This window comes from Chlorocebus sabaeus, chromosome 15 (assembly GCF_047675955.1).
Source record: "Chlorocebus sabaeus isolate Y175 chromosome 15, mChlSab1.0.hap1, whole genome shotgun sequence".
Classification (NCBI taxonomy): domain Eukaryota; kingdom Metazoa; phylum Chordata; class Mammalia; order Primates; family Cercopithecidae; genus Chlorocebus; species Chlorocebus sabaeus.
In genome coordinates, this window is record NC_132918.1 from 917,083 (window position 1) to 932,545 (window position 15,463).

Below are 15,463 nucleotides of genomic sequence, written 5' to 3' on the forward strand. Positions count from 1 at the left end.
ATGGCACCATCACCAAGAGAGTCGCCGGGAAGCTTGCCGTGTGGACATCCTTATGGCACTGAAGCTGAAGTCCTGTGTTAGGAGGGTTGAAATCCAGAAGAAAACCTGAGGGAGGTCCTGGGCTATCCACAGCACTCCCCCCCACCCCCATGGGAGGGGGCCAAGGGAGAGGGCTGGTCGGGGAGGGCAGGCGGAGGTTCTGCTTTGTAATTCCCAATAACTGTGGTTTGATTCTGCAGGTATGTATCAGAAAATATAAAACTAGGCAATTTGTCGGCTCTTCGAACTTTCAGAGTCCTGAGAGCTCTAAAAACTATTTCAGTTATCCCAGGTAAGATGCCCAGGTTTGCCTCTCAGATCTCAGCTACAAGTGACTCTCTCTCTGTCTTCCCCACCCCCTTTCCTCCTCTGACTGTGTGTCTCCTATTGGCGTGTTGTCATTGTCTCGTGTGTAAATTTCCCTTGTTACAGATACACAACTGAATTTGTGGACCTGGGCAATGTCTCAGCCTTACGCACCTTCCGAGTCCTCCGGGCCCTGAAAACTATATCAGTCATTTCAGGTGAAAATCAGGTTAAACGCCAAGGCTGGAGGGATACGCCTGGGCCTTTCCAGCCACCTGGGAGCCAAGGCATCCCTCCAGAAGGCCCTTCAAATGTGCCTGTCACCAGAATACCTTTCCTAGGGCTCAGGTGCCAGGGGCTAGTGGCAGTGGACATGCCTGTCCCCCTGGAGCCTCAGAATGGGCTTCAGGCTGCCCACCGCAGCAAAGCCCACTCTCACAGACACCAGGGGGCACAGAGCACCCCACGGTGGGGCTCACATTGAACCCAATTTTTTTCCAAGATAGTGGACTACTTTTCCAAACCACACTCAGCTATTTGAATAGCTAAAAGTTTTACATGAATTGCTTCAGCCTGAAATGTCAGCTTCTGATGAGTAAACCAAAAGAAATGTATTTGCGGGAACCCCCATACACACCTGGAATGAAAGAGGAAAACTCCAGCACCGTCTTTCATGACTGAGTGCCTCAGCCCGCCTTGTGCCCCATCTGGTGATATAAGTAGGGCCAGAGCCCCAGCCCCATTTTGCGAAACAAAGTGTAATCTGTGGACAGGCATCATCGGGCCTTGGTGTCTAACAGCCCTCGCTGCATGGTGCGATAGAGGTTTAGCAAACCATGCATGGTAGCCTCAGGAAGAAATTCTCCTTGACAGATGTTGGCAATTGCATCTGGGAAATCTCCTAGGCCCAGATGACCTCTCTAGAAATCATTCCACCCGTCCATTCAGGAAAACTCTGAAAAGACTTGTGATTTCTGAGCCTGCTTGTGCGATGTGCCGGTGCTGAAGCTGAGTTCCACCCAGGAGATATTCCTATCCTAAGTTTGTATTCCCTCTCCCCAGACTCAAAGCTCCTCCTGTTTGGAGGAATTTGCTCTGGAGGGGCATTGCCCAGAGGTTCGTTCCAGAAGTCTTATCCGAAAGCAGCCACACTTAGAATTGGAGAAGGCACTTCTTTTAAAAAGGCAGCTTGGCCGGGCGCGGTGGCTCACACCTGTAATCCCAGCACTTTGGGAGGCCAAGGCGGGTGGATCACTTGAGGTCAGGAGTTCAAGACCAGCCTGGCCAACATGGTGAAACCCCATCTCTACTAAAAATAGAAAAAGTAGTTGGGCATGGTAGCGCACGCATGTAATCCCAGCTACCCAGGAGGCTGAGGCAGGAGAATCACTTCAACCCAGAAGGTGGGGGTTGCAGTGAGCCGAGATCACACCACTGCACTCCAGCCTGGGCAACCAAGTGAGACTCCGTCTCAAAAAAAAAAAAAAAAAAAAAAAAAGAAGGTGGCTGGAAATAGGTTTCATGCCATCATTCTGGGGAGGTGTGAGAGCTGACAGGAGGATCGATTGAACCAGATGGCTACATTCATTCCTGATGTGGAACCTGGTGGCTCCCAGGCCTATTGCCTGCTTTGAGCTATGTTGCCCCCAAGGAGTCAGAAGCTCTGCTCTAAGCTCCAGTAAGGAATCTGGACTCCCCGTGGTAGGGCTAGTTATCTTGCCAGAGGAGCCCCCAGTTATGCTATGTTCACACTGAGCTTTCTAACCTCTAAACCCACTGTTCATAAGGGCCGCATCTCCCCCAGGGCTCCCACAAGTGACCCAGACCCCTGCCAAGGGCCAGTAGCAAGGGGACAGTCTGCTCCCGCTCAGTCCTACGGAGCCACCTGCATTGAGACAGACATCATGGGCCTTGGGACGCATAGACTCAGAAACCACATGGTCTCTCCTCTAGGGCCAGGGGACAGCCTCACAAGCACACACCCCACCAAAGTAGACAAACACTGACCACAGGACTTAAGGCATATTCCTGGTGTGTTTTATAAGAAACATTTACAAAGGGAAATATTTCTCGGTCCTGGGGAAAAGGAGGAAGTCCACCAATCTCAGCCTAGCTCCATGGGACCTCTTCAAAGCTGCCAGCAACCTAGTGAGCCAGCAGGCTCTGAAAGTGGCCAATAGAAAAATGCTGTGGTTGGCATTATGGAAGGCTCTCGGGAGGAGGTGTCCTCTGATCTGAGTCTGAAATAGCCCTAGTCCTCTCTAGACTCAAGTCGCTTTTCCATAAAATGAGAGTGAAATCAGAATTGGTGGTTTCCAAGGGCTCTTCCACCCAGCCCATTAATTCAGCGGCAGGAGGATTTCCCAGTTGATCTACTGGGGCCCATCCCTTCCTGGGTCTTTTCAGAAAGAATCCTGCAATTCCGTTGCAACCATTCTTGCCAGAAGTGAAATCTATCATCAGTATGAGAAATGTTCAAAGGGGTGAGTTATCCTTGGCCACTATCTCCACAGACCAGGTCAGGGGGTACTTTGCTGGCCTTGGATGGGATACTTCAGGCCAAAGAGACTTTAGCCTAACAATTGAGGCAGAGACCAGTTTGGGTATTTGAGCTGCTGTCCATCAGTCTTCACTTCGTTCCCCTTGAGACATGCAGGTGTCCAGCCCAGTAAACCCACCAAAGGGTACAGGAAGCTCCGTTACAGATGAGGAGCACTGGACCATGAAGAGCTTGTGGATCCCACCACCACCACTACTCTGGGCCCAGACCTGCGAGGTCCACCCACTGCCCAGGCAGTTGCCAACATCTGCCAGGACGATTTCCACAAGGAAGGCTGAGTGCCTCTGAGCGCTGGGCAGGCAGCAGTGTCAGTGGCACCATGGGGAGGTCATCGTCTCCCCATCTTGTGTTTGCCCACCATGGCCTCCTTGCCTGTGGGTCACAGGCCCAGCAGCAGCAGGCACAGAAGCCACAGATGCTCCTAACACATTAACCAGCGGGACAGTGGATGGATGGAGCTTAATCTGAGATCTGGCCGCTTGGGACAGGGGCATGAGGGGCAGGGCCCTGCTGCTGGCAGAGGATCCCCCTCATTCCCCATGCTCTGCTTGCACTTGTCCTAGGACAGTCGCTAAGGGCCAGACTGGTGTCTACACTTGCTTTTCTGTTATTCTGCTATGTGGTGCTGGCTTCTGCAGGGAGCTAGGCTGTGCAACTAACAGATCACAGCCTCTCAGCTATGGAGAATGGGATGGATGGGGGCGTGGGGAGGTCCTAGAGGGACAGGGTAAGTGGGAAGATGCAATGCAGGTCAGCCCTGTTTCTGAACCTTCCCTAAAGGTGGGCCTGAGCCAGCGCAGGCCCCTTAGACATCACCTACCATGACCCTGCCAGACCCTCACCCAAAGCCCCCAGCACACACCTGACCACAGCCCCTAGCCCCTACCCGATGAGACCCTGGGCCCCTAGTTTCCTCCAAACAATCCACACTCCCTGTGCATCAAATAGAACCAACCCCAGCTGTGGGGCAGGGGGACCCCCAGCAGGAATGGCTCTATTTCTCCCCATCTCAGGATCAAGGCTGAGGCCCCTCCATTGCCTCCATCTCCTTTTCCACGGACTACATTAAAAGGGGTAGGTCTGGCACACCTTCAGACCAGCCAAAGGGGGTGATGCTCTGAGTATGTGTTTTCTCAAGAAAACAGCACTTTCCACACCCATGCCATATAGTTGGCTGGTGGGCAGCAAAGAGGAGCAGATTCCCTCTGAAACTACAAAGCCAGCCTAGACTCCTGCCCAGGGAAATCAAGACAGAATCTCAGCTGCTGAGGAAAGTGGGGCTTGGGTCTCAAAGCCCAGGAGAAGCCTCCCTTATTCTGTCCCCACCTCTGGTTGCCTACTCAGGTCCCAACCCAGCTCATCTCAGGCCCAGCCCCCCACCAGTGGAGCACAGAGCTCGGTGCCCCTGGGTGACCGCGTGCTTGTTCTTGCCTTCCCTAGGGCTGAAGACCATCGTGGGGGCCCTGATTCAGTCTGTGAAGAAGCTGGCTGATGTGATGGTCCTCACGGTCTTCTGCCTCAGTGTCTTTGCCCTCATCGGCCTGCAGCTCTTCATGGGCAACCTAAGGCACAAGTGCGTGCGCAACTTCACAGCGCTCAATGGCACCAACGGCTCCGTGGAGGCCGATGGATTGGTGTGGGAATCCCTGGACCTTTACCTCAGTGATCCAGGTGCGAACTCTCTCTGCAGCTGGGGAAGGCTTTGTGAGACCAGCAGGGCGGGGTCACCTCCCACACATGCGTCACCAGCGGGCAGGCCTCCAGGGTTGTTCAAGCCCTGTCTGATCCCCCAGAGACCCAGACAGAGGACAGATGGGGAGCAGACTTAGGGCCTGCCTTGTGACTCCCCAGGCTAGATGGGGAGGCAATGCTTGAGGAGTGGGAAGTACGGAGTTAGATGGAGGGCCAGTTGGGGGAAGAGCAGCTGCAGCATTTGGAGATGGGACTGACCCTAGAGTGTTGCAATGGCAAGGTGACCAGCCTGCCCACAGACTGTCAGCTTAGGAAAGGGCTGGACACGGAGCCGGAGTAGTTGATGAGGCTTCAGAGTGAAGCCCCACCTAGCTGGCATGGAGATTTCCGGTTGACATCAGTGTTCCTTACCAGGATGCTAATTCCATGTACGTGTACCCCAAAACCCTGCAAGGGAGTTGGAACAAGCCCAGTGATTGTGCCAAGTTGTGTGAGCCCCTCTGTTGTTTCACTGCCCTGTGGCTCACACTTCCATTCTCCAGGCTGATGGCCAGCACCACTCCTGACTAGAGCCATTGGTCTGTTTCAGAGGTACATGCTGCTGCACAGCCAGATTCCAGGCCACAGGACCCTGGGCCAGAATGACTCTGAGGGCCATTCTGAGGTTAGGGCCTCTTACATACACCAGCAGTCCACTTTGGAAAACGAAACATAGACACTCAATGAGTAGTTCAGCAGTGGCCTCTTAACAGTGGTTCTAAAACTTCCATGTGCACCCAAGTCACCTAGAAGGCTCTGGAAAACAGATTTCTGGGCCCCACCACCCCTAGAGTTTCTGAGTCAGTAGGTCTGGGTGGCAGTCGGGAAGTTGCATTTCTGAGCAGTTTCCAGTTGACACTGATGATGATGGTTCGAGGACCATGCTTTGACAACTGTCGCCTAAGACAAAGCCAGGTAATGGTGAATGTTGGAGACTGATGACTGCCACAGAGAGGAGAGGACAAGACGGGCAGTCCTGTCTGGTGCAGCTCCATCCGGACAGACCACAGCATTAGCTGGTGACGATGGCAGGCATCACTTCTACCATTTTATGTGATGGAAGTGAGTACAGAATTGGGCAGTAGCCGGCCAAGGCCCCACAGTGACTCGGCAGCCAAGCTGGAACTCTGCCCAGACCCTTGCCTCCTGACCTTGGTGGGCCCCCTGAGTGGTTTCGGGTGGGGTGCAGAAGCTTCCTGTGGGGACAGCTGAGGCCCTGTCTAAGGCTTCCCGTGTCTTCTGAGAGCATGGGGACACTGGCAGCAGGATGTCTGCAGAGGAGCAGGAGGAAGGCCAGAGGCACAGCCAGAGTTGCCTGAAGCCTGGCCAGGCAGAGGGCAGGGGCAGGGCAGGGGCAGAGAAGAATGAAGACCACTAGCGAGGTCTCCACCTCCCCAAAACCCTGGATGCAAGGGAGAAACTTTTGGGCCAGCGTGCCCCTCACCAGCATGATGTTTCTCTTATAGAAAATTACCTGCTCAAGAACGGCACCTCCGACGTGTTGCTGTGTGGGAACAGCTCTGACGCTGGGTATGTGGCACCCACCACCCGGGTCTCTTTGTCCTGACAGGGGAGTCTCCTGGTGTTTTCTCAACTGATTCTATTTTCTATTTATGCCCTGACCCCAGGGACAGTGAGGCCTTCTTTTGTCTCCCTTCCCTGCCAGGACCCTTCCCCAGCTTCCCACCTTGCCCCCAGCAAAGAGGAGACAGCTGCTGGAGAAAGGTCAGGGACAGAGCTGCAGGGAGAGCTAACGGAGCCCTGAAGGTGGGCTGGGACTGAGGGATAGCTCGGGATGCCTTTTACAGCCCCCCAACCAGCCCACCCCCAACTCCATTCCCTTCCAGAAGCTCCCCAGAACTGCTCCCTCCAGCTCCAGTCTTCCCTCCCTCACTGCTGAGCTGTCCCTTGGAGTGAATGTGGTTTCCCCAGCAGCCTGGACTTTCCTTGAGATGCCCCAGTAGCCACGTGCAGCTTCCAGGGCCCTGTGCACACCAGGGTCTGGATCAGTGTGACAGTGCCATGGAGTGTTGGAGAAGGGGGTCACAGAGGGTCACCTCAAAGGAGAAGTACCAAGTTTGTTGCCTCCTTCCTGTCACCAAAGAGATTGTCTGAAAGGTCTTGGGACATTAACAAGACACAGAGGTCCCTTGGATGCATCCATCCGCTTGCTAAGTCCGTGTGTGTGTGTGTGTGTATCACACACACACATACATGCACACATGACTCCAGACCAGCGTTTCCTCTTTGGGAGAGAGGCTGTCACCTCCAGCTCTGTGAACTGTGGATCTGCCTCACTGAACCAGTGGCTGTGTGCACAGTTATGCAAATGGGCTCCTGACATGGCCAAGCCCCAACCCATCCCCTCCAGAATCATTTCTCAACCCCATGGCCCTGCCTTTGCCCTGGGCTCATCCTGTTCAGCTCAGCCGAGGCTCACTGCTCTCCCCCATGCCCGTGCTGTACTCAACTCCTCATGGGGTAGACGGGCCGAGGAAGAGACATGAGCCAGGCTTGCGTGCTTCCTCTCTGTGAGGAGAGGCAACTTAATAGTAGCTGGGGATGGTGTGTCATATGGGCAGAAGGGAGCTTGATTTAGGCCTAGCTGAGTACAGATAGGTAGAGTAAAGAGGAAGATAGTGTCCCAGTGGGAGGCACGCACGAACAAAGTCACCGAGGCAGGATCCAGCCGCATGGCATTAGGTTTGTGAAGCTCAGCTTCACAGAGCAGTGGGGCATACACTGGGTTGCCCAGGGCGATAAGTCCAGCCCAGCAAGGGTCTCAAGGGCAACAGACCCCTGACAGCATGGAACAAAGTCTCTGTGTGTGGCTGTAGGACATGTCCCGAGGGCTACCGGTGCCTAAAGGCAGGCGAGAACCCTGACCACGGCTACACCAGCTTCGATTCCTTTGCCTGGGCCTTTCTTGCACTCTTCCGCCTGATGACGCAGGACTGCTGGGAGCGCCTCTATCAGCAGGTGTGTGTGCCCACAGAGGGACAGCAACTGTGGCCTCAGGGTCCAGGCTACACGAGTGACTAGCCAGAAGCGGCCCCAGCAGCCTCCCCACTGGTGAGAGCTTTGGAGGGGACAGGCGACAAGGACCTTTGCTTCTGAGGGAGAAGGGATCTGCAAGCAAAGAAACTTTCTTTTTGCTGGTAATGAAGCACCAGTCCCTTCATATAGGATGCTGTCTGCTCTGTGAGTGGGACACTCTTTCTCCCTGTAGGATGGAATATTCTCCCTCTGTGGGCACAGCATGCCCTGAGTTGGGTGAGACATTCTGCCTCCCTCCTTGGGTGGGACACAGCCCCACTGTGTGCAGGTCATTCTCTGCAGGTCAGTACATGTCCCTCTCTATAGGTGGGACATCTCTACCCTCCTCCCTAGGCTATGGCTATTTGAACCCCTGGTACAACTAGACCAGGTGACTTGGAAATGCCATAACCCAGTAGGGGCCCCAGTGAGGGTGACCTCTGCCCCCTTGCTCCCCCAGACCCTCAGGTCTGCAGGGAAGATCTACATGATCTTCTTCATGCTTGTCATCTTCCTGGGGTCCTTCTACCTGGTGAACCTGATCCTGGCCGTGGTCGCCATGGCCTATGAGGAGCAAAACCAAGCCACCATCGCTGAGACTGAGGAGAAGGAAAAGCGCTTCCAGGAGGCCATGGAAATGCTCAAGAAAGAACACGAGGTGGGTGAGCAGTGCCACCAAGGAGCCTCTAAGCCCTCACCTGACTGTGGGTGCTTATAGGTGGGGTATATGCTGGGTAAAGCTGGTGCCTGCAGGCATGGTACCTGCTGGGTAAAGCTGGTTCCTGTGGGCATGGTGCAGTCCCTGCTGGGTAAAGGTATTTTCTGTGAATGTGGTATCTGCTGAGTAAAAATTTGGAACCTGCTGGGTTGAGACGTGCCTGTTAGTGAGGAGCCTACTAGGTAAAAGTGACATCTGCTGGGTAAGGTGGGTCCTATGAGTGTGGCTTGTGCTGAGTAAACTTGTTCCTATGGTCATCCTGTCTTCCAGATGAAAGTGGCGCCAGCTGGGTAAAAATGGTGCCTGCTGGGTGGTAGCTCCTGGGTAAAGATGGTCTTGGTGAGCATAGTGCATGCTGGATAAGAGATCCGTGTGTCCATGCACATAGTTTATTCTGGTCAAGGGATGCCTTCTGGTGGGGTAGTGAAGAAGGTCCAATGTCAGAGAACAGAGCTATCTCAGAAAATAAGCACTGACAATGCTGCCCTAGCCATCCCCAGTCCCCCACATGGTGGAGCCTGGAGGCTGGCTATAGAGTGAGCTATTAGAAGCCAGGCTGTGGGCACCCACTTGTTCTTCTCACTGCCCCATGCCACATCTTCCAGTACACTGTTGGCCAGCTAAACCTTCTAGGAGAGCCTCTGCCCTCTGGTTCTGCCACTTCTCTGCTCATCCACACCCACCTCCCACCTGTTTCGCACACTCCCCTCTTCCAAGACTGCCTACTTTAGCCACTCCTATTTTCCTTCCTGGATCTTGATCTTTCCCAAAATATTCTGGGTCTGTCTGAGTTTATCTCCATGATGTCCTCATTTTGGAGTAGGTGTGCAAGTCCACTTACTGTTAGAGAAATCCAAGTCACTGAGAGTTGCCTGGCCTGCCTGAGCCTGAGGCTGCACAAAGTCTCAATGATGGAAACGTCCCTTCCTCCACTCTTTTCCAGGCCCTCACCATCAGGGGTGTGGATACCGTGTCCCGTAGCTCCTTGGAGATGTCCCCTTTGGCCCCAGTAAACAGCCATGAGAGAAGAAGCAAGAGGAGAAAACAGATGTCTTCAGGAACTGAGGAGTGTGGGGAGGACAGGCTCCCCAAGTCTGACTCAGAAGATGGTCCCAGAGCAATGGTAATCCCAGCTGTGGTTCTAGCTTTTCTAGGGTGGGTCTGGCATGAAAAGCCCATCATGCTAGGCTCCTGTACAGTCACAGCCCCCACGGTTGCTCCTCTCTGCCCTTCCTGTTTCCCATGGCCTTCCTTAGAGTAGGGGAGCTCTGGGCAGAGGGACAGGCTAGTTTTGGGTGTTGTGATATCCCCAACCTGAGGCCAGTATCCCAGCACTGGAGCTGGGGCCGGGGGACGAGGCCCCATGGTATGGGTTGGTAGGAGTTCAAGGACATGCCCATAAGAGTGAGGGGCCATTCCGAGTGCCCCAGGTCCTGCTCAGACCGGGCCTATCTGCAACACCAGGAGCCTTCCTGCCTCCTTCTCCCTTACCCAACCTGAGCTCTAACTCCAAGCCCAGTTAAGTTTCAGGCTCCCAGCTCCAGAGACATAGATTTGAGGGGAGTAGAGATCCCAGAAGATACAGGATTATCTCTAACCCCACATCGCTTCTTCCAAGTACCCCTGGCCCAACCCACCCAGTTCCTGTGTGGCAAAAAAAAAGCCGTCAATGCTCCGAGAAGTTTGGCTGAGGCCAGTGGCACAAAAGACAGGCTGGGAGCACATGAAGAGCACATGTCATGGTCGTGTCCCCTCTCCTCGTGCCCTTAGAATCATCTCAGCCTCACCCACAGCCTCAGCAGGACTTCTGTGAAGCCACGTTCCAGCCGCGGGAGCATTTTCACCTTCCGCCGGCGAGACCTGGGTTCCGAAACAGATTTTGCAGATGATGAAAACAGCACAGCGGGGGACAGCGAGAGCCACCACACATCACTGCTGGTGCCCTGGCCCCTGCGCCGGACCAGTGCCCAGGGACAGCCCAGTCCTGGAACTTCGACTCCTGGCCACGTCCTCAATGGCAAAAAGAACAGCACTGTGGACTGCAATGGAGTGGTCTCCTTACTGGGGGCAGGTGACCCAGAGGCCACATCCCCAGGAAGCCACCTCCTCCGCCCTGTGATGCTAGAGCACCCACCAGACACGGTGAGCCAGCCCCGAGATGCAGGAACCAGGGCAGTTCTGGTCTCTCAAACCGATCACCAGTGCCAAGTCCAAAAATACTCACCAAATATTTGTTGAGCACCTGTTATGTGCTGGGCTCTAGGTGCATAAACTTACAAAAAAATCTCTGCCCTCATAGAGCATCCATGCTAATGGGGACGGACAGACAAAAATCAAAGGAAAGCCAGGTGCAATGAGGCACGCCTGTAATCCCAGCACTTTGGGAGGCCAAGGTGGGGAGATCACGTGAGGTCAGGAGTTCCAGACCAGCCTGGCCAACATGGTAAAACCCCATCTCTACTAAAAATACAAAAATTAGCTGGGCGTGGAGGTGCATGCCTGTAATCCCAGCTACTTGGGAGGCTGAGACAGGAGAATCACTTGAACTCAGGAGGCAGAGGTTGCAGTGAGCTGAGATCACGCCATTGCACTTCAGCCTGGGCAACAGAGTGAGACTCCATCTCAAAAAAAAAATCAAAAAAGAAAAAATGTCTATATTGTGTGTGATGGGGATAAAGAAGGATAATAGTTAAATATGTCACAGCTAGTAACGCTGCCATGACCATCATCTGGGAAAGCCTGTTCTGGGCACAAGGAACAGCAAGCGTGGAGGCCCTGAGGCAGAATCTGCCTGGCCTGTTGGAGGAGATGCCATGAGGTCAGTTTGGCTGGAATAGAGGGAGCGACGGCGAGAGAAGTTGTAGTGACTGCTCCAAAGGTGATAGGAAGGGACTGGCCAGATTGTGAAAGGCCAATCAGAACTTTGGTCACTTAGTCAATCCTATGACAGACTCATGGCTGCCCAATCAGCCATCAGGTGTCCTTGCGGACCCCGGGCCCCCAACACAATGACCAGAGCAGCCCACCCAGGAAAAAGCTGAACATCTGGCTCAGCCCCCAAGGCCTGCAGGGTGCACTTGGAGAGGAAGGTAGAGCGGATGGGAGGCTTGACCAGGAAGGTGGAGGGTGGCCTGAAGATGCAGGGCTCCCAGCCGCATGGCTTATTTCATGTCACTCAGACTCTTGCTCAATCTGTGGAACATGGTACAGGTTAATTAATCTCTTTGTGCCTCAATTTCCTCATCTGTAAAGTGAAAATTATACGCCAGCAAGTTGTGGTGAGGACTGAAAGAGTGCAACTAGGTCCAGTGTTGAGACCCGGACTTGCCTGGTGTTGGAGTCATCAGTATTATCTGTTATCGGTATTAGTGAGCAGGAAGGAGTGAGGTTCCTGGGGCACATTGCAGAATGCCCAGGGTCCCACACTCCTCTGGAGCACAGTGTGAAGGGAGGAAACTGGGCACCCCTGGGGGCAGACCACAGCTTTAGGTAAAGCTGGGGAGGCCCTGGCCCATCTGAAGGGTGGGGTGTCTAGCTTCCAGGAACACTAAACCAGGCAGGTTCAGCCCTGGAGCTTCAGCCTCATGGAATCAGGTCAGCAGCTGCGAGCGCTAATAGAATTTCCTAATCTCGTTAAGGAGAAAATCATCTCATTGTACTGCACATGTCGGGAGGAATCCAAGTTCAAGCACTTCATTACCAGGAATTCTGACTTCACCCATTCTCACTTCTGTGGGGCCCATTTGTAACCTTAAAGGGATTAGCAGGCCAAGACAGGGTCATTTGCAAAGTTAAAGGAATTAGCGAACCAAGATGGAGACATTTGAAGAGTCAAAGAGATTAGCAGGCTGCAGGCGCTGGGAATGCCTTCTGTGCTTTCACTGGGTCCCCAGTGACACATTCCTCCTGCCCAGTTCTAGTCTGAAAACAGAGCACAGTGTTGGGCACCCTGTGGATGCCTAATCAACAAGGATGGGGAGGAAGGGCCAGCCCAGCAGACAGCTCACGTTCAGTTTATCCAGATTGGGAGGTAGGGACTGAAGACTTACTTTGCCCTCTGCTTGTATGAGACTTCCTGGTTCCAAAAGTCTAGATGTAGGTGGGAGAAGCACACTGAATATCCATTCCTTTTCTCCCCCTGCATGTTAAATATTCATCCTCATTTCCTGTGGCCACCTCAGTTAGGAACAGAGCTGGAACTCTAACCCAAGCCTTCTGATTGATTCCCAAGAATTTATCCATCTAATATTTATCTAGTGCCAGCCTGCCATGTGGAGTGCCAGGCAGTGTTGAGACTCCAGGGTTATATCAGCAAACAAAGAAGGCAAGATCACTGTCCTCTTGGAGTTTATACCATAGTTAGGAAGACAGTAAACTAATCAATATTTTCAGGTAGCAATAAGTCATGTGATAGCAAGTTGCTAAGGGGAGGGATGAGGATGAGGGCTATTAGAATACTTGGGAAAGGCCTTCCCAAGGAGGTAACATTAAAATTGACAGGCAAATGATTTTAGGGAGCCAGCCCTAAAGATGCAGAGGAATAGCATTCAGATAGAGGGAATAGCAAGTGCAAAGCCCCGGAGGAGGACACATCCAAGGGATGAGAGTGACTGACAGGGCCAGGTGTGGTGAAACGTTAAAATGAGTTTCCTGAGTTAGGATTTGGACTGTGCAGGACCTTCTAGACCATAGAAAAGTTTGGATATACTGTGTGAGTCAGATGGGGAGGAGTAGGATGGGAGGAGTTGTTGAACAGAGGAGTGACATTATCTGATTCACTTTTTAAAGGAATCCCTTTCTACTATGCAGAGAATAGAGGGACGAGAAGAAGAAAAGAAGCCAGTTAGGAGGCTGTTGTAGTGGTTTTGGGAAAGGGAGGATGACCACCTGGACTAGGAAAGTGTATTAGTCAGCTACTGTCATCATAACACTGTGTAGCAAACTACCCCAGAAGTCAATATCTAGCAACAAGCCTTTATTCTCATGCTCACTCATCTGCAGGTTGACTACAGCGTGGCCCTTGTAGGTTAGGCTTAGCTGGGAAGCCCTGCTCCAGACTGCACGCTGGCTGGGCTGGGCTCCATGATGTGGGTTAGGCTCAGGGCTGCTCCACGTCTTTGTTCTGAGGCCCAGGCTGGAAGGGTGACAGCTACCTGGGGAAGCTCTTTTCATGGAGAATTCCTGGAGCACAAGAGCAAGATAAACAGCACTAGCCCAGTTGAGGTTTCTGTTCACAGCGTGTCCACTAACATTCTGTTGTCCAAAGAAAGCCATTCATGCCCAGGGCAGGGAAGTTTAATTCACCCTCAGTGGGAGGGGAAAGAGAGTGCATATGTGCCAAGTGATAACCAAACTATCATAGATGGCAAAGAAGGAGGGGAGAAGTTGGGAAAATTTAAAACTTGCTTGTGAGTTAAGCTGGCCAAATTCATGGTTGCGTTGGACCCAGGGTAGTACCATTGCACCAGCCACCTCAGCCCTCTCAGGTGCCTCCACTTGAATACTTCCATGACTTGGAGTTCACTACCTCCCTAGGCAACATTTCAGAGCAGTCCTACCAATGGCCGGGATGTCCTTAACTTGAGCCCAGATCTATTTGGTGCCCACCCTATGCCCTGCTTCTTCTACCCTGGGTAGTCTAGGCCCATCTTCCCTCTGCCCTGCGAAGATTACAGAGTCTTGCTATTGCGTGCTGAACAGCTCAGCGCCTGGGCTGTGGTCATGCAGGGCCCTGCTGAAGTGAAGGCTTTATTGGCCCTCCTTGGTTCTGTGGGAGGCTCCAGGTAAGCCTAGAGAATGCCTGCCTGCCACCTCCCTTCACCAGGGCTGTTTCCAGGCCTGGGTTTTATACTGATAAAAATGGTGCATGCATGGTGAAAACAAACCCCACAGTGCAGAAGTGAAAAGGGAACTTCTCCCTCTCTTTCCCCTCCCCCACAATCCCATTCCCCAGATATGTCCACTTTAATCATTTGGTATGCATTTTCCAGATCTTTTTCTTGTTTTTTCATCAAACTGTTTGCCTTGGAGATGTCCCCATGGGAGCATACAAAGAACTGCCTCATTCTCTTTGTTGTCTATCAGAGCCCAGAGTTGGATTGTGTCTATAATTGATTTGAATATGGTTGCTATTGATTGGTTGTTTTGTTCTTATGGTATTAGAAACAGTGCTGCAATGAACATCATTTATGTGTTTTTTTGATGCATATATGTAACTATTTATGAAGTTAGATTAGCAGATGAGGACTTGGAGGGCCAATTTAAAATTTTCTTGGTAAATACAGCCTAACTGCCCCCACAAAAGACACAGCCTCCCACCAGCCACGTGTAAGCATTGTACTTTATCCTTCTATTAGCATTATCTTAGAGCATGTTAGATTTTTTTTTTCAGCTTCTTTATGCTCTTGACGCTAGGAAGCTTGTGGTCAATTAAGACTCCCAGATCATTTTTGCATGTACTAATGTGTATGACAGCATCAGGCTCAGGGAGGACCTGTGATACATGTAGCTTCCTGACCACACTCAGGAATCACTGCTGATGAGAGGCAGTGAAGAAATGAGAATGAAGGAGACAGTGATTGGCAGGAGGGGTGGAGGGAGTTCTTAACTGGGAGGGAGTTGGGAACAGAGAAGCCCAGCATCCAGTGTCCCATCAAGACCTTCATCTTGATGGCATCCCCAGCCTGAGTCTGGACTGGCCACCCCAGCTCCAGCAGGACTAGAGCTAGAGGCAGGACCCCTTTCCCCAGGCTGACGCACATCTCCTGATTGCACTCAGACCACACCATCGGAGGAGCCAGGTGGGCCCCAGATGCTGACCCCCCAGGTTCCATGTATAGATGGCTTCGAGGAGCCAGGAGCACGGCAGCGGGCTCTCAGCGCAGTCAGTGTCCTCACCAGCGCACTGGAAGGTCAGCATCCCCAGGTCATTTAAATACTCCCCACCTCTGCTGCAGGCACCCTTACCTTCATCCCAGCCTGATCCGGGCATCCCCCATTTGTCTTGGCCTGCTTTGGACATCCCCACACTGTCCCAGCCTTCTCTGTTCTGTGGAGCCTTGCCTGTCCTTCCG

The 15,463-nt window shown here is 52.8% G+C and overlaps 1 protein-coding gene across 3 annotated transcripts in view; it reads left to right on the forward strand.

Moving 5' to 3' along the window:
* The window catches only part of SCN5A (sodium voltage-gated channel alpha subunit 5), a 100,300-nt gene that overhangs the window by 35,280 nt on the left and 49,557 nt on the right, over positions 1 to 15,463 (forward strand). For 2 of the 3 annotated variants that reach the window (XM_073023352.1, XM_073023353.1), the window contains exons 3-10: positions 240 to 331; positions 4,346 to 4,576; positions 6,103 to 6,166; positions 7,474 to 7,615; positions 8,133 to 8,330; positions 9,334 to 9,513; positions 10,161 to 10,532; positions 15,169 to 15,301. In XM_073023352.1, the coding sequence (XP_072879453.1) occupies positions 240 to 331; positions 4,346 to 4,576; positions 6,103 to 6,166; positions 7,474 to 7,615; positions 8,133 to 8,330; positions 9,334 to 9,513; positions 10,161 to 10,532; positions 15,169 to 15,301 (1,412 nt within the window). Of the gene's footprint in view, positions 1 to 239; positions 332 to 471; positions 564 to 4,345; positions 4,577 to 6,102; positions 6,167 to 7,473; positions 7,616 to 8,132; positions 8,331 to 9,333; positions 9,514 to 10,160; positions 10,533 to 15,168; positions 15,302 to 15,463 lie in introns of all 3 variants that reach the window. The other variant, XM_073023354.1, reaches the window with a different exon arrangement.